The sequence below is a fragment of the Solea solea genome, chromosome 7 (genome assembly GCF_958295425.1).
Source record: "Solea solea chromosome 7, fSolSol10.1, whole genome shotgun sequence".
NCBI lineage: Eukaryota > Metazoa > Chordata > Actinopteri > Pleuronectiformes > Soleidae > Solea > Solea solea.
In genome coordinates, this window is record NC_081140.1 from 1979860 (window position 1) to 2002586 (window position 22727).

At 40.7% G+C, this 22727-nt stretch overlaps 1 protein-coding gene across 1 annotated transcript; it reads left to right on the top strand.

Annotated features, from left to right (window-relative positions):
* The first annotated feature begins 328 nt into the window (after positions 1-328).
* LOC131462826 (extracellular calcium-sensing receptor-like) lies at positions 329-22727 on the top strand. Its single transcript, XM_058634361.1, has 10 exons — positions 329-492; positions 720-899; positions 6038-6332; positions 6502-6588; positions 6764-7033; positions 7289-7495; positions 7577-7852; positions 8351-8578; positions 9835-9958; positions 21817-22727. The coding sequence occupies exons 1-10, from the start codon at positions 329-331 to the stop codon at positions 22725-22727; spliced, it is 2742 nt and encodes a 913-aa protein (XP_058490344.1).

Genomic DNA, 22727 nt, shown 5'->3' on the forward strand with positions numbered 1-22727 from the left:
TATTGTATGTAGGGACGGGTTGGGGGTTGTAATTTCACGGTACTTGTATCAGTGACAAATAAAGCTCATTCTGATTCTGATTCTGATTGATTGTATCCCTCACCACTAGCTTCACTTCCCCAGTCATCTGGTAACTCTGATCAACTCTTCATTGTCATGTTGGTGCTCTGAGAGGAAGGACGCAACAGCAGCAGCTCCGTGAGGAAGGCCGACCTTGAGATAACTTGAGAAAAACTTCGAGATAACTGAGGAAAAAACAAGTGAGAAGAAAATGGTAAAAACTAAAGTTGATCAAATGCTGGAAGCTATGAATGAAGGAATGGGGGCGATGAGAGGCGAGATGAGGGCGATGAGAGCTGAGCTGGGGGTGATAAGAAGAGAGGAGATCAAGGAAAGCATGACCGAATTCAGGGAGAAGTTGGAAGGGGTGACAGTGGAAGTCAAAAAGCTCCAGGAGGAGAACGCAAGCTGCTGTGGGAGCTGGGGAACAGAGTGAAGGAGATGGATCAGCTGGGAAGACTCAATGAGGTGATTGTGACTGGCCTCAGGATTAAGCGTCAGAGCTACGCAAGGGCGGCTGCGCCATCGGAAGACTGGTCGTTGCAGCCAGATGAATCGGAAATCAAATCTGTGGAACAGCAGGTGGCTTAGTTCCTGACTGGCAGAGACATCAACGTGGACTTCAGCAATGTGGAAGTATGTCACCTCTTACCCCAAAGACAAGAGTCTGGAACACGAGCTGTCGTGCTGAGATTCACTAACAGAAGACATAAGACGGCACTGCTGAAGCAGGGCAGGAAGCTCAAAGGCTCGGACCTCTACATCAACGAGAATCTCACCAAAAAGAATGCTGACATCGCCAGAAATGCACGTGAGGCAAGATCCAACACACCTGGATGGCAAACTGCAGAATCTACATTAAAACAAATGGATCTACACCAGAAGAAGTCAAAGTAATGCAAATCAGGAGTGAGGACGATCTGGAGAAATACAACAACTAAGGTATGGCTCACGAACACTCCATAACTACAGCCCAGCAAAGGACAAGGTTACTACACAGACTAAAACGATGATGGAAATATCAGAGAGGATCGCTGTGCACGAAAATGTGGAGCTGACCAAAAATCAACATGTGAACCACACCTAAACAGACCCAAATGAAATAATTGACCCGGATAATCATCTATATCTAAACATGACTGAGAAATGCCAGTACTACACTGAGGACCAATTTAACGAATGCATTGAGATGGACGGGAAACTGTCTTTAATTCACTTCAATAGCAGGAGTCTATACACATTAAGGAATACCTACACTTCAAAAATGCTTTTAACATTATTGCGGTGTCGGAAACGTGGATTAATGAAGATAAAGGCGCAGATTTTTGCCTGGATGGATACAAACTTGTCTATGTGTCACTCCGGCAGTTTGCCCCGCCCCCTCCTCTGCCGGCCTGCCGGCCCTGATTACACACACCTGCTGACAATCAAGCCATGTGGACTTTAAAAACTCTCTGTTCCCCTGTTCCAGTGCCAGTGTGTTTTAGCCCATGCCTGATCACCCAAGCTCCTTGTCACAGCCACAGATGCCACAAGTTTTGATCCTCTTTGTGAGCGACGCTTTTTCCTTTGTAAGTTTTCTTAGCATAGCCTGTAAGATAATACCTTAGTTAAGATTTATAGCCTCTTTTGTTTTCCTCCTTGGGAGAGATTTTCTGTTTGTTCATTTTCACAGCTTTTTAGGAAACTCCAATCACTAGGATTGTGACTTACGTTTTATTAGTTAGACTGAGTAGATCCAATCATTTAGATTGCGTTTTGTGTTTGACCTCGTTCTTAGTTAGTTATAGATCGCCAATCAGTAGGATTGTGCTTTGAGTTTGTTTTTTGTTTTGTTTTTCCTCCGTTTGGAGAGTTTTCTGTTTAAGTTTTTAAGGATAACCATAGTCTGAGTTTTGTTTCCTCTTCGGAGTGATTTTTTGTTTCCGCGTTTATAGATCCGCAACGTTTCTTTTGAAGAGCGTTGCGCTCCCCATTGGTTATAGTTTTTTATAGCCACGCTTTGTTTTCCCTCAGTAAGAGGATCTGCCTTGTGTCTTGTTAAGAGTGCCAATAAAGACAATAAAAGGCCTCTGCGTCTGAGTCCACGCTGAACCGTCTTGTCACTATGTTAACAAAAGAAACAAAGGTGGAGGAGGAATGGCCCCGTTCATTGACAATAACACTGAGTATGAGATTGTGCATAATATGTCTGAAGCTGTTGAACATTTAATGGAATGTGTGACAATTGAAATCTGTGTGACGATAGAAGTTTCTACAAAGAAACTGATGTAAATGGTGCTTACGATTCCTTTTTGCAAATATTTAAAACACTGTATAATAGACACTGTCCTCTAAAGAAAAGACACACAAATCAGAATAAGGAGGGGAAACCATGGTTAACAAAAACATTGATAAATGCCTGCAAGAAGAAAAACGCCCTGTATAGACAATACATGAGATTAAGGACGGAACAGTCAGAAACGAGATACAAACGATACAGGAACAAACTAAATAGCATCCTAAATGATTGCAAGAAAGAATACTACAGTAGTCTGCTGGCAGAAAACATGAGCTATACTAAACAACTATGGGACATTCTAAATGATGTGATCAGAAACAAAAACACAAAACCTAGCTATCCTCTATACTTCAAGGACAATAACACGGAAGAAGATAACAAGGAAATCATAGCAGAAAGATTTAATGAATTCTTTGTCAATGTGGGGCCGAATCTGGCGAAGAACATTCCTGACTCACTCCTTCACTGGGACCACTTTGACAGAGACAGAAACCCAAGCACAATGTTTCTCACCCCAGTGAAGGACAGAGAGATTAGACACCTGGTCAACAAATGCGTAGCAAAAACATCCACGGATACTTGAAAAGAATGGAGAAGCAAAGTGAGGCGAATCCTATACATGAGATGGATGACTAAAGGGGAAAAAAAAAAAAGATGAATTGACCTCTATTGATTGGATCATCTTGTAACTTTTGGGAAGTTGAACATGCCAGACAACAAGTCGAGATTGTCACTCACGACGGAATATTTTTGACACATGTACAGACACACATGGAGTCTGATTTGACTGTCTGGAGCTAGATTACATCTCTGAGTGCTACCTGATGCTGAAACATGTTTTTGTCAAATTTCATAAGAAAAGAATAATTATGTATTGTATGATAATAATGGGGGCGGGACTAGATAAGCTTTTGCTTCTCCCGCCCGAAATAAATAAATAAATAAATAAACTCTTCACTCCCTCTCAGAGCCTGTCGCAACTCCTCCCTCAACTCTGCACAACATTCTTCCTTCTTCAGTTTCCACCATTTAATCGATGGCTCTACCCTTGCTCACTTCCTCTTCTTGGTTTCTAAAATCATCTTACAGACTACCATCCGATGCTGCACAGCCACAATCTCCATTGGCCTCACTTTATGATTTTCTGTCTCCTTTAGATTACATCTTCTGTATAGTATATTATCGACCTGTGAATATCTTCCTATCACCCTATGCTCCCCCTTCTTCCTGAAATATGTATTCACCGCAGTCATGTCTATACTTTTTTGGAGATCCATGACCATCTTTTCTGCCACATTCCCCTGTGGTGTCCACTTGATATACACCAACATGATATATTATTGGTGGTCTCTTTCCAGGGCCACCCATTGGCCATTTAAATAAAGTAAAGTTGTACTTTATTTAAATGGCCAATGGGTGGCCCTGGAAAGAGCACTGTCATTAACTCTACAACATTCTGAGCCATGTCAAGGGAGTCACCATTGCATGGGGGATGTGAGGGCCCATCCAGTGCTAATGTTGGTCAGTGTGCAGTGAGAGTTGTCCTCCAGGTACCCGCATGGCCAGAAAGAAGGGGGAACCTGATTGTTGTTTTAACTGCATCCCTTGTTCTGAGGGAAAGATCAACAATACAACTGGTGAGTGTAAAGATTTAAACACCACAGTTCAGAGATGTTGTCTCATCACTTTCATCACTACCTCAAATGCTATACAATCCTTGAGACCAGAAAAAAACACAAAGAAAGCCATCATGAGTCATGGGACCATGGTTAACAATGTTATCGCTCTGTCTGATGCTCTGTATTTTAGAATTGTGTTGGAATTACTAGATCGCAATACAGGCAACAAAAAAAAACTAAAAAAATGTAGTTTATTTTTTCTAACCACCTATCATTCCAGTGTTGGGAGTTAATGTACTTTTACATGATTACTTATTTTAGCAACAAGGGTAACTTTTATCATTTATTTCATCTCCATTTAATTCAATTCAATTCAATTCAATTTTATTTGTATAGCGCCAAATCATAACATACATTATCTCAAGGCACTGTACATAGACAACATCAAAGAGAGCAGAGAACCCCAACAGTTCACACAATGAGCAAGCACTAGGCATCAGTGGAGAGAAAAAACTCCCTCTTAACAGGAAGAAATCTCTGGCAGAACCAGGCTCAGAAATGTGCAGTCATCTGCCTCGACCGGTTGGGGTGAAAGGAAAATCGGGGACAGAGGAGAAGAGGAGGACAGAAAGGGGAGGGGGGAGAAAGGACAAGAGGGAGATGAGGTAGAGACAGAAGAGAGAGAGAGACCAGGAGCAGATACACAACAACTGTATCAAGTTACAAGTTAATACAGTTAATGATATCGACTTTTTAATTATAGCACAATAATAATGGTGATGATGTGGGTAGCCTCGGAAACTGGATCTTGGTCCCGCAACCTGCATGATGAGAATACAGAGAGCCAATTTTTTCTAATTTAGCCATACCATCTCATTGAGATCAATATTTATAGAACTGCCAATTGTAGGTTCTCTGTTTAAAATAGGCGTTTAGCTTTACTTAATCAGGTCTGGTGGACAATGCAATCTACTAACACAGGACCAAATACTGCTGCAGTTAAACTGTTTCTATTAAAAAAAGTATTTGTTCATGGTTTTCTCAAGTTGGTGGTGCTAGCTTCCATGTTAGCACCAAGACTAAAAACACACAGCAGTATGCTAGCAGTAAAGTTATTTGTGGTGGACTTGACCAAAAGCCTTTAAGTTGTCAACGGATTCAAACCCTATATAAAATATGCCTGTTGACTATAAATACTATTTTTTGCAGTGTTAATATGAATAATTTTATATGATGAATCATTATATGAATCAACTATTTTTGTGTAGTCTGCATCAAAACACTTTTTTGTTTTATCATAAAATACTGGAGGAAAATAAACACACTGGTGTAAAACTTTGTAATTTAAAAGCTGAAATACAAACTGTTGCACCATGAAGGTACATGACAATGGAACTACGTGTAAATGACGCATGACGTTGCTGAGGACCTGCCCCTACATCTTATTTTCTGCCCTGATAGGTGATGTGCAAGAATAAACATTGTCATAAGTCAATAAAAGATGATGTAGTGAGACAGAACTCAGTAACGGGATGAACCAGAGATAAGTCATGAGGGTATTTTTAGATAACAAGTTGCTCTCGCTAATGATGTACTGCTGCTTATTCTCTACTGTGTCCTCCTCTCTTCATTCCTCCTCTTGTCAGTTACAGGGACAGTTTATTCTAAATTGTATGCGCAAAACTGGAGATGTGATTCTCGGTGGACTTTTTGCAAATCACTTCTTTTCTACTGATCCTGACCTGACTTTTACCTCAGAGCCACAGCTGCCTACCTGCTATGAGTGAGTCTGACAGTATCTGTAGGTGTGAAACATAACTTTACATAGAATAGAATAGAATAGAATAGAATAGAAATACTTTATTCATCCCCAAGGGGAAATTGTTTTAACATAGCAGCAATACAAACAATATTATAAACATAAAATGTAAAATGTGCAACAGTGAGAAAAAAAAAAAAAAAAAAGTGCAATAAGAAAGGAGTGGCATAATGGAGTGCAATGTCACTAGTTACTGTATAAGGTAAATGGAATAGAAAACATAAAGTATTCAAAATAATAAACTCTTGGTTCTGTTAGTTTTAGTGTTGTAGGATTCAAGCTGGCTCAGACCATGGCCTTTGCTATTGATGAGATCAACAGAAACTCTAATCTGCTGCCTAATGTGACTCTGGGATACAGTCTGTATGATAACTGCATCCAACTAGGAATTGGATTCCGTGCAGCACTGACCTTAGTCAGTGGTCAAGAAGAGCAAGTTACATTAGAGGAGAACTGTGTAGGAACTCCTCCAGTCCTAGGGATTGTGGGTGATCCTACCTCTTCAAATTCTATAGCCATTTCTACAGTCTTAGGTTTGTACCAAGTGCCTATGGTAAGTTTTAAAGTCTTCCACTTCAATCATTATGGTGTCTAAATTTAAATTAAATGTCCTTATTTTATGTTTGCATTTAATGGAGAGCTGACAGTTGAGTAATCAACCTTATATATTTAAAAATATTACAAAAATGTTTATTAGAAGAAGAGGTCTGCTCTTTTTACAGGTGAGTTATTTTGCCACATGTTCCTGCCTGAGTGATCGACAAAAGTTTCCATCTTTCTTTAGGACGATCCCGAGTGACGCTTTTCAGGTAAAAATCTAACCAAAAATCATGTTATGTTTCATTGACAGAGTTCTGTGGTGTCAGATATACAACACTTAAAGACAGTGATTAAACATGAGTCTTTGATGAACCTGTTTAGCAGGATTTCTAGTAAAGATGATTCCAGCCTGTGCACTAATCCCTCTGCTCTGTGTCCACATAGGTGAATGCTATGATTCAGATTCTAAAACACTTTGGTTGGATTTGGGCAGGTCTGCTCATCAGTGATGATGATTATGGAGTCCACGCTGCCCGATCCTTTCACTCTGATCTGGGTCCAGCTGGTGGAGGTTGTCTTGCTTACACTGAGATTTTGCCTCAGGGTTATGACCCTGTTAAACTAAGGAGAATAGTGGATGTGATGAGGAAATCTACAGCTCGAGTCGTAATTGTTTTTGCAAATAAGACTCCAATGATCAACCTCATGAAAGAGGTCAGTCCTTAAAGCAATGTGTTGCATAAACTTGTAACCTTTGAGAAACAGAATTCATTAATAACATTTCAATTTTAATTTGTTAAAGCGGTTGCAAAAAAGGTTTAGAGTAAGATTGTTTACCAGCACAAATTAAAATTTGCCTGTAATACTGTATAAATGCAGGTTTTTGAATGACGTCAACTGTGGAAATTAGATTTAAATTCACTGGTATGAAAGTGTGAATTAGTATACTTGTTATAATGCAATGTACAGGTGGTGAGGCAGAATGTGACAGGCCTGCAGTGGATCGCCAGTGAAGCCTGGGCATTAGGTGATGTGCTCCAGACTCCTCACCTCATGCCGTACCTGGGTGGAACACTGGGCATCTCCATCTGTCGAGGAGAAATACCAGGACTCAGAGACTTCCTGTTACAAATACGTCCTGATTTACATCACAACAACACAGATGAAAACAGCATGGTGAGAGCACAGCATTCCCTCTGACTTGTTATTTGTAAGAATAGTACACTGGCATAAATTAAAAAAATATATATCTTTCAGGTGAATCAGTTTTGGGAACATACATTTCAGTGTAGATTTGCACCACCTCCAGCGGGTTGGGTGGAAGCTAGAGGAGAATTATGCACTGGACAGGAAGTTATAGAGAATGAGGAGACTGATTTCCTGGATGTTTCAAACCTCAGACCAGAGTATAATGTGTATACGGCTGTGTATGCTCTGGCGTATGCTCTTGACGACATGCTGCAGTGTGAGCCAGGGAGAGGACCTTTCAGCAACAACACCTGTGCTCATTTACAAAGACTGGAGCCATGGCAGGTGATATATCAGTTTACACTCTTCATTTTACTTAATCCTTTGTATTTCTTTAATATTTGAATGAAGTGTAAGAACTGAATACATTAACAAATTAAAGCATCTCACATTTCCTATACAGCAATTACAAAGTAATATCAGGTTAAAGTGTAAGTATGAAATAGCCATGTGATATGACTTAAAAGGAAATTAATTTCTTAATACAAATTCATGAATAGGTTAAATAGAAATTCCAAATTCCTCTCTTTTATTTTGATTCCTCAGCACTGGTAATAGCTGAGGCTAGAGGCATTGGTTTCAGCCGGTCATCTTTAGCAAATCCAGTCAACTTTGGAACAAAAAATAAATAAAAAATCCTTTTTTATTCAACATGCACATCTTATGTAAGAAACTTATAAATCTGTTGGTCAGCTGAGGCAAACAACTGCTGGACAGGCAGTAATTGTTGTTTTTGTGCTTGTTTTTCCATTTGTGTCTGATTATATCCAATCATATCCAAAGCTTGTGTATTACTTGGAAAAAGTCAACTTCACCACAACATTTGGCGATCAAGTGTCATTTGATGAGAATGGTGATGCCTTACCAATGTATGACATAATGAACTGGGTGTGGCTACCTGATGGAAGAACTAAAGTTCAGAGAGTGGGTGAGGTTAAGAGGTCAGCCTTCAAAGGTGAAGAACTCACACTGGATGAAGACAAAATCTTCTGGAACTTTGAATCCAAACAGGTTACTTCTTAATTTTATAGAAAACCATTTATTTCTCACACGCATTGGTCTAGACCAGGGGTGCTCACACTTTTGACAGCATGCAAGCTACTTATAAAATGACCAAGTCAAATTGATCTACCTTCTACAAAAATGCAAAACATATATTTATTTATAAATATATAGAGAATTCTTTATATGTAGTAAAATGTTTGTTGATGTACCTTGCATAACCACATGATCCAATATTGCACAACACAACACAATTAACTATGTACATGTTTTGTCATTACCTGGCTTTACTCAGCCAGGGATGTATAGTCCGGACAGTAGCTGCTGACAGCCAGCCTCAAGAACACTTCCAAATTATCATCAAACGCACTTCGAAAATGTCATCGTGAAAAGAAAGTCCTCCTCCCATTCCGTATGAAAGTGATACGTTTTTGTCTCTTTACTTGGTCCAGCTCCCCCACTCATTTTTATACCCTTTCTTAAGTTTAAGAGAAAAAAACGAGGGCTGAAAATTGGAGGTAACTCGCTAGCTATCTTGTTAGTTTTGTTCGCGCATGTGCACTGAGCTAAGTGTTTTTTTTTTTTTTACTGTTATGCGATCTACCCACACTACCTTTGCGATCGACTGGTAGATCGCGATCGACGTACTGAGCACCCCTGTTCTAGACTCATACTATCCCTTTGAGTCCCCAGAGGTTTGCTCTGGTCCATCTAATGTGAGTGATGTCATCCACCCATGTGCATAATACTACTGCCATGCCCTTCATGGACATACATGTACACTCCTACATTGTATGCCAGTGGACCAATGCTTAAGCTACATGTAACACACTTTCCAGTCTAGTTGGTGGGACCTCTTGCTTTGGTTGAAGAAGGGACATCACAGAAAACAATTACCATGGACTCTTGCTTGAAGTTGTGAAAGAGCTTTAGGTAATACCCTCACCTGTACAAAGTCTACAAGAACGTACAAATAGGGCTTATGTCCTGGTGAGAAACCACTGCTTTTGTCAGGTGATGTGAGATCAACTCCACATTAGTTTGAACACAGGATCTCAAAGACCCACATTTTACATTACATTACATGTCATTTAGCAGACGCTTTTATCCAAAGCGACTTACAATAAGTGCATTTAAAAAAAATTTGTGAATGGAACCTTTGTCATGGATGCCCAACGGAAATCCATAGCAACACTCGGTGGACACAGAACATAGAACAGTACAGAGAAAAATAAAATTACAGATACTGCTATTTCTCCACACAGCCTCCTCGGTCAGTGTGCAGTGAGAGTTGTCCTCCAGGTACCCGCATGGCCAGAAAGAAGGGGGAACCTGAGTGTTGTTTTGACTGTGTCCCTTGTTCTGAAGGAAAGATCAGCAATACAACTGGTGAGTGTAAAGTTTTAAACACCATAGTTCAGAGTTGTTGTATAAACATGTATCTCATCACGTATCTTTCATTGTTATGCAGATGACACAGCTATATTTATCAATGAGGCCGGATGAAATAAATCAGGTTGTTCAACTCCAGGAATGTCTCAGAGACATTAAGTCCTGGATGACCTGTAACTTTCTACTTTTAAACTTTAAAACTGAGGTCATTATACTCGGCCCTAAACACCTCAGAGAAAAACTTTCTGATCACATTGTCACTTTAGATGACATCACCCTGGCTTCCTGTTCCACTGTGTGGAACCTTGGAGTTACTTTTGAGCAGGAAATGTCATTTGATTAACACATAAAACTAATTTCTAGAACAGCCTTCTTCACCTGCGGAACATTATGAAAATTAGAAACATTCTGTCTTTACAGGATGCTGAAAAACTAGTTCATGCTTTTGTTACATCTAGATTAGATTACTGTAACTCCTTATTATCAGGATGTTCCAACAAGTCTGTTAGAATCCTTCAGTTAATTCAAAATGCTGCAGCACGAGTTCTGACAGGAACTAGAAAGAGAGACCATATAACTCCAGTGTTAGCTTCTCTACACTGGCTCCCTGTACAGTTTAGAATTCAATTTAAAATCCTCCTCCTCACGTACAAAGCACTTAATGGTCAGGCCCCTTCATACCTGAAAGACCTAGTCTTACCCTATCACCCTAATAGACCACTTAGGTCACAAAATACAGGTTTACTTGTGGTTCCCAGAGTCTGCAAGAGTAGAATGGGAGGCAGAGCCTTCAGTTACCAGGCTCCTCTCCTGTGGAACCAGCTCCCAATGATAGTTCGGGAGGCGGACACTCTCTCTGTATTTAAAGTTAAACTTAAAACTTTCCTTTTTTGATAAAGCTTATAGTTAGAGCTGGTTCAGGAAAACCTGAACCAGCTCTTAGTTATGCTGCTATAGAACTATACTGCTGGGGGATTTTTCCTGTGGTGCACGCACATTCACTCTCTCACACTCAGGATATGATTATGACTTTTTATATGTCATTAACCTTGTCTCTTTCTCTCCCTAGTTTGTGTCTTTCCTTCCTTCCCTCTCTCTCTCTCTCTGTATTCTTATCATGCAGGTTGCGGGACCGAGATCCAGTTTTCTAGGCTACCCACATCATCACCATTATTATTGTGCTTAAAAAGTCGATACCATTAACTGTATTAACTTGTAACTTGATACAGTTGTTGTGTATCTGCTCCTGGTCTCTCTCTCTCTTCTGTCTCTACCTCATCTCCCTCTTGTCCTTTCTCCCCCCTCCCCTTTCTGTCCTCCACCTCTCCGCTGTCCCCCATCTTCCTTTCACCCCAACTGGTCGAGGCAGATGACTGCACATTTCTGAGCCTGGTTCTGTCAGAGATTTCTTCTTCTGTTAAGAGGGAGTTTTTTCTCTCCACTGATGCCTAGTGTTTGCTCATTGTGTGAACTGTTGGGGTTCTCTGCGCTCTTTGATGTTGTCTATGTACAGTGCCTTGAGATAATGTATGTTATGATTTGGCGCTATACAAATAAAATGTAATTGAATTGAGTTGAATTGAATTGAATTGAATTGAATTGAATTGAATTGAATTGAATTGAATTGAATCACTTTCCCTCTTTTCTCAGACTCCATGGAGTGCACCAGTTGTCCAGAAGATTTCTGGTCCAGCCCCAAGCGTGACCACTGTGTTCCTAAGGAAATAGAGTTCCTCTCCTACCATGAGCCTCTGGGTATCTGCTTGACAACCACCTCACTGTTGGGCACATGTATCTGTGTTGTTGTCCTGGGCATCTTCATCCATCATCGCAGCACACCTATAGTTCGTGCCAACAATTCAGAACTCAGTTTTCTTCTCTTGGTGTCACTTAAGTTATGTTTCCTCTGCTCATTGCTCTTCATTGGACGACCCAGATTATGGACTTGTCAACTAAGACATGCAGCATTTGGCATCAGCTTTGTGCTTTGTGTCTCATGTATCCTGGTGAAAACCATGGTGGTTCTTGCTGTGTTCAAGGCTTCCAAACCAGGAGGTGAGTCCAGTCTCAAGTGGTTTGGTGCTGTGCAGCAGAGAGGGACAGTTCTGGTTCTGACCTCTGTTCAAGCAGCAATTTGCACTGTCTGGCTTGTCTCTGCTTCACCAGTGCCTCATAAAAACACCCAGTATCACAGTGACAAGATAGTTTATGAGTGTGCAGTTGGGTCCACAGTTGGTTTTGCAGTTTTACTTGGTTATATTGGTTTACTGGCTGTCCTCAGTTGTTTATTAGCTTTCCTAGCAAGGAATCTTCCAGACAGTTTCAATGAGGCCAAACTCATCACTTTTAGCATGTTGATCTTCTGTGCAGTGTGGGTGGCCTTTGTCCCTGCTTACATCAGCTCACCAGGCAAATATGCAGATGCAGTAGAGGTATTTGCCATCCTGGCCTCCAGTTTTGGCCTCTTGGTGGCGCTGTTTGGACCCAAATGTTACATCATCCTGTTCAGACCAGAGAGAAACACAAAAAAAGCTATCATGGGTCGAGGCACCACAAAGTAACGATGTCTTGTCTCTCTGTCTATCTTTTGCACTTTTGAATTGAGTTTTATTTATCAAACCATAATACGAACAATAAAGATGTTAATTAAAAAAAGAACTTTATTATTTCTTTGTCTTTCCTAAACTCACTTTTGATGTTGGGAGTTGATAAATAACTACTGGTAAAAACAAGGGTAACTATTTTTTTTTAAATATTTATTTCATTTGTATTATCTCATTAAAATCAACATTTGTAGACCTGCAAAACTGTGGTCCACATTTTTTAAATGTGTGTAGCTTTACTCAGTTAGGCCCAGTGAAACATTAAACTTTCTCACACAAGGCAAAAGACTGAGCTTGCTGCAGTGAAACAACCTCGTATAATTCAATTAAAGGCGACATAGACCGGAAGCTCCAATTAATGCTGTGTTTGTGTGTGTATCATTGCCTCGTTTATGAAACCCTAAAGTTTCAGAACAAACAGTTCAGCCACTGCTGAGAACATAGGGTTTTATTGTTTTCCTGGGCTCTGTGAAGCGGATCGGCACTTCCGTATGTTGATGATGTCATCAGTATACCTCACCACTCTCACTAACGTAGCGCCTCCTGGTGCGGGCACTAGTACAGGCACATCCGGTTGCGTACATTCAACCGCAGAAGAAGAACTACTCCCTGTGTAGCTGCTGAGATGCAGAGCATCCACCGTGCCAGAGGGGGAGCTGTGTATCTAAGAGCTGGCCTATCTATTACGTCACTTCCAGGTACCTGGCCAGTCACAACACAGTCCACGTTCTGGGGGTGTGATTTTGGTCTGAAACAGTGCGGCTGACGAGAGCGTCAGTGAGGAGATATTTTGATCGGCTTGTTTGCAGCGACTAGGAGGTTTTTAACCATGAAAACAAGTTAATATATGTAAGTAGACCTCCATAACTAACATATATGTGCGATACAAGCATTCAATGTCACCTTTAATTGTCTGAGGGCTCCTCAAGTCTGGTGCTATTTTTCACGTTTGATCCAAGGCTAAAAACAATATAGTATCTTATCAGTAAAGCTGTTTGTGGTGTGCTTGACTCGGAGCCTTGAGACGAACAGATTGTTGAAATATTAGCTTTGAGAAAAGCAAGTGTCCATGAATGTAAGATATTAATACTTACAACATGTACAAATCAATTTCTGGCATTACTTCTAACAGTAACATTTTCTTGACACTAACCTGATTCTCTGCCCTAGTTTGTGCTTTTCCACTGCTCATTCTGCAGGTATCAGTGACTCCTGGGCTGCAGGACACAGATCCAATTGCAAGGTTATTGTCGTGACAATTTATCCTTTGTTTAAATTACGTTTGGTTGCCACAGTTGGTGTTGACTGTGGGATTTTTGACGGTTGTGTTTATGTTTCCAAAATTATTCATGACAATGGAGAGCTTTGGTTTACTCAGATCCTCTTGTCTCTTTTCTCTCTCTCTCTCTCCGTTACTTGTGTGCACACACACACACACACAAACACTAACAGGAGACACATCTGTACAATCAGACATCTTAAAAACATGATTTTTGTGTATATCTCCATAGCAAAAGAGAGAGAAATAAATTGCAGTGCTGGGTAATGCCATACAGTGAAACAGGAGTCTGGCGTGCTAAAGGGCTTTTTCACCCAAAATGTAATCCAGATATCTGCAAACTGTGGATAATCACATTCAACCAATTTACAAAGGACAGATAAACATCTTTAGCATTAAAAACTAATGTTTTGTATATTCACCCACAGTAAACTGTTTCTTTTAATGTGTGTAATTTATTTGATTTTAGAACATTAGAATTAGACTGAATTATTTTCTGTGGCTGTCTCATAATGAGGTGTGGTCATGGTTACATTAGTGTCATTTGCAAAATATATTTTAGCTGTTGCTCTTGTACACATGGTTACGCTTGTTAGAGTTTGATGCATTCAGTTGATTTGACAAATCATGTAGTCTGTGATTATTCTTCATTCCTCAGCCTGTACATGGAGCATATAGCCTAATATTAGCCAATGAGAAAATAAACAGGGCATACCAACCTGGTATTCAACATATAAATCTGGGTGACGACACTGCAGGTGTTTTATGAGGTGTTCCCTACTTTGGCTCCTATAGCTTGGTGGCAGCGCCTGCACAGTGGACGGCCATCGTCTATTGCCGTCTGTGCCTTGTTTAAAGCCAAAATAGTTCCAAATGTGACTTTTGGAGTTTGGTTTTTTGAGCAAAGTTAGTGGTGCCACTGACGACGATGACGCGGCAGACTTGGTGCTCGGGCCCGGTACTTCTGCCATGGTGAGTGTGTTGTCTCGTGTTTGTGCCTATAAGCTGTGTGCGCGTCTGGGCGAGACAGAACTTTAGCTTGTTGTTTGTTTTGAAGCGAATTTCTATCAAAGCGGAGCTGTCTTCATGGAGTTCGTTCTTGCCGGCAGAAACACATGAACACCCAATCAGCTAACAGACTATCGTATCCCCGGACATCACCACTAACAGGCAAATAGCCAATCATTCAGCAGCTGTGTAGTTCAGTTGCAGTAATTGCAATGTGTGTTTGTTTACAAGGGAGTAGCAATACAGTGAGAAGCCGGGAGGCTTGTAGTAGGAAACTGACACCGGTAGTATAGTAATCAACGGTAGTACCGTCGTGTAGAATATCTGGTATAGTAGGAACCGTTACAATTTAGCACCGCGGGGTACCGTGGGTATCGTGCAACTCTAATCTTGTTAAATGTGTAAACCCCATTATTTCAGTTGTGAAAACAGTTGGTTAATGTGTACTCCAAGTCTTTTCAAAATTGGTCACGACTGTGAAAGTTGTAGAGTGTGTCCCCAACTTTAGGGTGACACCAGGTACAATTTTGATTGGTTAATATTGTTATCACTCTGTGTTTTTGCCAAGAACATTCTCCATTAGCGACAAGGCTCTACGGTAGGGGGGCAGTAGATCCAAAGAGCGAGGTCAGGTAATGACTTCAATTATATCACTTAATTTATTATAGTATCTACTTATTAAACTGTTAGTTTGAAGTGTAAAGAGTATGAACTTAACATTCCCCCTATCTCTGTCGTCAAGACATCAAAACCTGCCACAAACACAACACCATTCATACACACACACACACACACACACACGCACATGCATGTTGGACATTCATGACTTGAGGGGACATTGCATTGACTTACATTCATTTCTTGGAGACTTACTCCAACCTTAACCACAATTACTACTGACCTAATCCTAACCCTAACCCTAACCTTACCCTAACCCTAACCTCAACCTAACCTTAAAACATATCTTCACCTTAAAATGTAGTCATTTACATTGTGGGGTCCCCACAACATCAGTAATACCTGCACACATACACACACACAAAAATAAAACTATTTATTTAGTTCAGTGGAATGTGTCCTCTATTCCCACTCATCAACACCCCCCACTGATAATATATCATATATATATATTTATTGAGACTTAACATGCCTTTCAGACCTGTGATTGTATAGCATTATATAAGGTATACACACACACCCATAGCATTTTAGGCCCTGCCCCTACAGCTTCTGATGGGTTTGTGCAAGGATAAGCAATATAGTAAGTCAATAAAATGGGTGATGTTGTGAAGGAACTGAACTCAGAAAAGGGTTAACAATCAGAGAGAAGCCATGAGGGTATTTTTAGACAAGTTGCTCATGCTAATGTTGTTCTCCTGCTTTTCCTCTGCTGTGTCCTCCTCTCTTTACTCCTCCTCTTGTCAGTTACAGGGACAGTTTGATCTAAATGAGATGCACCAGACTGGAGATGTGATTCTTGGTGGACTTTTTGCAATCCACTTCTTTTCTGCTGATCATGACCTGACTTTTACATCAGAGTCACAGCTGCCTACCTGTTATAGGTAAATATGTCAGGGAAACAGAAACAATAAGAACCTGTTGGAAATTTAGCCAAACAGTATGTCATGTTTATCTCATCTTGTTGTTACTGTGAGCTGATAACAATATTGCTGATATTTTTTAAGAGTTGGAGTTTTATTGTGGGTGTTGATCCTGTTGTAATTTTTTGTAGTATAATGTAGTTGTTAAACATGTGTAAGAGAGTTACTGTAAAAAGTATTCAAAAATAATAAACTCTTGGTTCTGTTAGTTTTGATGTTATAGGATTCAGGCTGGCTCAGACCATGGCCTTTGCTATTGATGAGATCAACAGAAACTCCAACCTGCTGCCTAATGTGACTCTGGGATACAGTCTGTATGATAACTGCCTCCAAATAGGAATTGGTGCGGCACTGTCCTTAGTCAGTGGTCAAGAAAAGCAAGTTACATTAGAGGAGAACTGTGTAGGAACTCCTCCAGTCCTAGGGATTGTGGGAGATGCTTCCTCTACAAGTACTATTGCCATCTCGAAGGTTGTAGGATTGTACAGAGTGCCTCTGGTAAGTTGTTATGTCTCTCAATGTAAACATTAGACTTTAAATATGAGAAAGTTAAGAGTCAGCAGTCTGATTTTAAGGATACATGCTCTGTTGTTTTGTAGGTGAGTTATTTTGCCACATGTTCCTGCCTGAGTGACAGACAAAAGTTTCCATCTTTCTTTAGGACGATCCCAAGTGATGCTTTTCAGGTGAAATTCTATCTACAAAAAGAAAAGAGTGTATCACTTGCCATGTTATATGTTTCATTGATCCCTCTGCTCTGTGTCCACATAGGTGAATGCTATGATTCAGATTCTAAAACACTTTGGTTGGACTTGGGCAGGTCTGCTCATCAGTGGTGATGATTATGGAGTCCACGCTGCCCGATCCTTTCACTCTGATCTGGGTCCAGCTGGTGGAGGTTGTCTGGCTTACACAGAGATTTTGCCCTGGGATGATGACCCTGCTGAACTAAGGAGAATAGTGGATGTGATGAGGAAATCTACAGCTCAAGTGGTGATTGTGTTTGCACATGAGAGAATCATGCTCAACCTCATGAAACAGGTAGGTGTTATATAATTTCTAAAATAATTTAAGCAATAAGCAATTTTCCCCCGGGGATTAATACAATATTTATTCTGATATACTTCTACTACTACTACTATTTGTCTATTTGTTTACACTCACACATGCACAGTCACAGGCCTCTCAGTCATTAAAGTTTGGTGCTATATATAAGTCCATTAACATAACATTACTCAGGTTTTACTCTCACAAAATGAAATGGTGGATTGAGTATTTTGGGTGAATTGCTTTATAAGAGGCCAATTTACAGCTCAGTGGCAGTATGTATGACATTAACTGTAGAAGCTGGATTATACTTCATTCGTACAAAATTGTGAATTGTTATACTTTTTATTATGCAATGCACAGGTGGTGAGGCAGAATGTGACAGGCCTGCAGTGGATGGCCAGTGAAGGCTGGACATCAGGCACTTCACTCCAGACTCCTCATCTCATGCCGTACCTGGGTGGAACACTGGGCATCGCTATCCGTCGAGGAGAAATACCAGGACTCAGTGACTTCCTGTTACAAATACGTCCTGAACTACATCACAACACTGGAAACAGCATGGTGATAATTAAATGTTTCAATCTGATATGGTACAAACAAAACTGAAATAGTGTCATGATTTAGTGTGTAATTTTTTTCCAGGTGAATCAGTTTTGGGAACACACATTTCAGTGTAGATTTGCACCACCTCCAGCAGGTTGGGTGGAAGCTGGAGGAGAATTATGCACTGGACAGGAAGTTATAGAGAATGTGGAGACTGATTTCCTGGATGTTTCAGACCTCAGGCCAGAGTATAAGGCTGTGTACTCGCTGGCATATGCTCTTGATGACATGCTGCAGTGTGAGCCAGGGAGAGGACCTTTCAGCAACAACACCTGTGCTCATTTACAAAGACTGGAGCCATGGCAGGTGAGATATCAGTTTACACTAAACTCTCCATTTCACTTAATCCTTTGAATTAGTTTTAGACTGAATGAAGTATAAAGAGTTAAGAGATGAATACATTCAATCGTGATACTACATGGTCCCTATATATCTCGGTGTTTGTGGAATACAATACAGAGTCATTTTATAATGGTGATGTGAATTAAAGGGAATGTTTCGAAGGAAATTATTAAGACAAAAGATTCATTTTACAGTATTTGGTACTGCTGTATTCACAAATACAATTATATTAAGTCTGTTATTTTACTTAAATTTCTTTATTTTCATGTCTTTATTGTTATTTAATTCAGTCTGGAAGTGCATCTGTCTTTCCCATTCTTGTACACATGATCTCTTTGCGGAATACTGTTGAATTTGGCAAAAATGCTCATTTTGACTCAAAATTAAATTCCTTTAAAGTCAACATGCACATTGTAATATGTTAATCTTTTGATAAGATGATGCAAACAACCACAGGACAGTAATGGTGCATTTCCACCGGCTCTACTCGCCTTACCTCGGCATGGCACGATTAGGTTGCATCTCCACGACAAAAAAGTACCTACTTAACGTGGGCGGAGTCATCACTGCACGGCTGAGTGAAACTGTGGTGACTTTGTTTTGTACGCGACACATTCACAAGTGACTAGTGACTTTACACCAGACTTCTGTAGTTGTTGGAGATTAAACCACGTTTTTAGGATTGTTTAGTGTTTTAACTTATCTACAATTCGGCACTGTTCAGCTTGATTTCTGTCCACACGTCTCCGAAGTACAGCCTCCTACTCCACAGTCCACAGACTACAGTGGCAGAGGTCTGCGATGCCGCTTGCGATCACCGACGCTGTCCCTAAATACACCACTCCCCTTTAAAAGACTCCTGCTAAATATAGAGGTTTCCCTGGTAGTTGTTGATTAACCCACAGTTTTAGGATAGTTAAGTAGTTTTAAGTACTGTTAGTGCTGTTCAGCTTGATTTCCGTGTGGGACATCTCTTCCTGTGTGGGACGTCTCTTCCTGTGACGGGACTCTGGCCAGTCAGTGGTCGGCAGTCTGACCAATCATCGCATAGTACCTACTACTAGCACGCTTGGAACCTCGCTGGAGCAGGTACTAAAAATAGTACCTGGTACCAGGTACTATGCTAGTGGAAACGCTACTTAAACCGTGGCGTGGCGTGGCGAGTCGAGTAGAGCGGGTGGAAATGCGCCATAATTGTAGATTTCATCCTTCTTTCTGTGTATAATTCTAATATCGACAGTATGTGCATTACTTGGAAAAAGTCAATTTCCCCACAACATTTGGTGATCGAGTGTCATTTGATGAAAATGGTGATGCCATACCAATATATGACATCATGAACTGGGCGTGGCTCCCTGATGGAAGAACTAAAGTTCAGAGAGTGGGTGAGGTTAAGAGGTCAGCCTTTAAAGGTGAAGAACTCACACTGGATGAAGACAAAATATTCTGGAACTTTGAAACCACACAGGTAACTTCTTACTTTCTTTTAGCTCCATCTCTTTTACCCACATATTAGCCAAGACCTATACTTTTCCTTTATGAATTTGCAAAGATTCACTATTGTCTGTCTAATGTGATTATTGTCACCCACACATATTTTCAGTGAATGTATGCATGCCTTCCCCCTCTGCTCCCCCATCACTGCTATCATTCCATCCACTCCTCACTCACCACTGGAATGGTTCCTACTTATATCTACCACCATCACCCCAATACTCAGAAAACCTTGCTCCAACTCTAACAACTTCCGATCTGTCCCTGTTACGCTCTCTAATAAGAGCGGTTTGACTACAAAGAGGAAACACATTTCCTTCGACTCTACCTTGACTAAGACGACGACGAAAAACCGTCAAGAATAATAACGGTGGAGGAGAGTGGGATCGTGACAATCTACCCACGCTCTCCAAAATACTTAACAGTTGCAATACAAATCCGCTCTCACTCAACCCATAACAACCTGTATAAACAATTCTAGTCTGGTTTCTGCCCTCTTCATAGCACTGAAACTGCACTAATAAAGATTACCAATGACCTCCTCCTGGCAGCTGATTACGGCCACTCTCAGTTCATTCAGCTTAAATCATTCACCTCTTAGCCATCCACTGTTACCACTGCTGTGCCCCAAGGCTCTGTCCTGGGGCCCCATCCTTTTCATCATTTACCTCCTCCCTCTTGGCAATATCTTCCAAAAATACAATTTCACTGCTATGCGGATGACACCTAGCTCTACATTTCCATCAAACCTAGCTACACCCTCCCACCCTTCCTCCCTCTCCAACTGTCTCAATTAATTAAATTCCTGGTTCTCCTCCAATTTTCTTAAACTGAAGACGAAAGTGTAAAAACGAATTCCTCATCATTGGTACCAAATCAAAATTATCCAAAGTTAACAATGTTTCATTCACAATTGACAACTCTTCTGCTACCCCTTCCCCAAAGTTTAATCGTCTGGTTGTCATCCTGGACAGCACTATCTTTCCAATCCCACATCAATAACATCACTTGGTCTACATATTTCCATTAACCATTAACCACTTCTTGTTGTGAATAACATTGCGGCCATGAACATGCAAATTAACATAAATAGTGACCATGCAGACACGAAAGACAGAAAGTATGGAGAGCCCCTCAAAGAATAGAATAATAGATTTTTCTCCACACAGCCTCCTCGGTCAATGTGCAGTGAGAGCTGTCTTCCCGGTACACGCATGGCCAGAAGGAAGGGGGAACCTGAGTGTTGTTTTGACTGTGTCCCTTGTTCTGAGGGAAAGATCAGCAATACAACTGGTGAGTGTAAAGTTTGAAACTTCACAGAGCTCTGGACAAACATTTATTATAATTCCAGTTCCTAAAAGAGTGGTGAACAATAACTCCTAGCCCATGGCTCTCACCTCCAATGTAATGAAATCATTGGAGAGACTCTTATAAAAGTTGCACAGAGGTGGAGCTTGATCACTAACAGTTTGCTTATACAAAAAAACATAGTACAAGCGATGCCATCTCAACATTCATAAGCTTTGCTTTGGAGGACCTTGAAAGTCCTGCTGCATATGCCAGGTTGCATGTCATTGGTTTTAGTTCATCTTTTAATTAAATCCAGTCACCCGTTCTTCTAGATAAATTGGTTCAACTGGATGGGAACCCTTTTTTGAATTAAGTGGTATTATTCCTTCCTATCAAACTGGCCACCAATTCTGTACTCTCCAGCATAAATCTAAGCAGCAAAAGTATTTTTGTGTACTACTTGCATTGCATGTATGGTTTATGGTTATCTCTTTATTAGGACAAATTAAATAAATAAATAAATAAATTTGACAGTTCAGAGATGTTTTATAAACATGTATCTCATCACTTTCCTTCTTTTCTCAGACTCCATGGAGTGCACCAGTTGTCCAGAAGATTTCTGGTCCAGCCCCAGGCGTGACCACTGTGTTCCTAAGAAAACAGAGTTCCTCTCCTACCATGAGCCTCTGGGTATCTGCTTGACAACCACCTCACTGTTGGGCACATGTATCTGTGTTGTTGTTCTGGGCATCTTCATCCATCATCGCAGCACACCTATAGTTCGTGCCAACAATTCAGAACTCAGTTTTCTTCTCTTGGTGTCACTTAAACTCTGTTTCCTCTGCTCATTGCTCTTCATTGGACGACCCAAATTATGGACTTGCCAACTAAGACATGCAGCATTTGGCATCAGCTTTGTGCTTTGTGTCTCATGTATCCTGGTGAAAACCATGGTGGTTCTGGCTGTGTTCAGGGCCTCCAAACCAGGAGGTGAGTCCAGTCTCAAGTGGTTTGGTGCTGTGCAGCAGAGAGGGACAGTTCTGGTTTTGACTTCTGTTCAAGCAGCAATCTGCACTGCCTGGCTTGTCTCTGCTTCACCAGTGCCTCATAAAAACACCCAGTATCACAGTGACAAGATAGTTTATGAGTGTGCAGTTGGGTCCACAGTTGGTTTTGCAGTTTTACTTGGTTATATTGGTTTACTGGCTGTCCTCAGTTGTTTGTTGGCTTTTCTAGCAAGGAATCTTCCAGACAGTTTCAATGAGGCCAAACTTATCACTTTCAGCATGTTGATCTTCTGTGCAGTGTGGGTGGCCTTTGTTCCTGCTTACATCAACTCACCAGGCAAATATGCAGATGCAGTGGAGGTTTTTGCCATCCTGGCCTCCAGTTTTGGCCTCTTGGTGGCGCTGTTTGGACCCAAATGTTATATAATCCTTGTGAGACCTGAAAGAAATACAAAGAAAGCAATCATGGGTCGTGGGACCACAAAGTAA

Excerpts from the sequence above, each read along its gene's own strand:
- LOC131462826 (XM_058634361.1), top strand. The coding sequence starts at position 329 with ATGAGAGGCGAGATGAGGGCGATGAGAGCTGAGCTGGGGGTGATAAGA. Across the intron at positions 6,333-6,501 it reads GTTTGTACCAAGTGCCTATG|GTGAGTTATTTTGCCACATG; the intron begins GTAAGTTTTAAA and ends CTCTTTTTACAG. Across the intron at positions 9,959-21,816 it reads AAAGATCAGCAATACAACTG|ACTCCATGGAGTGCACCAGT; the intron begins GTGAGTGTAAAG and ends TTCTTTTCTCAG.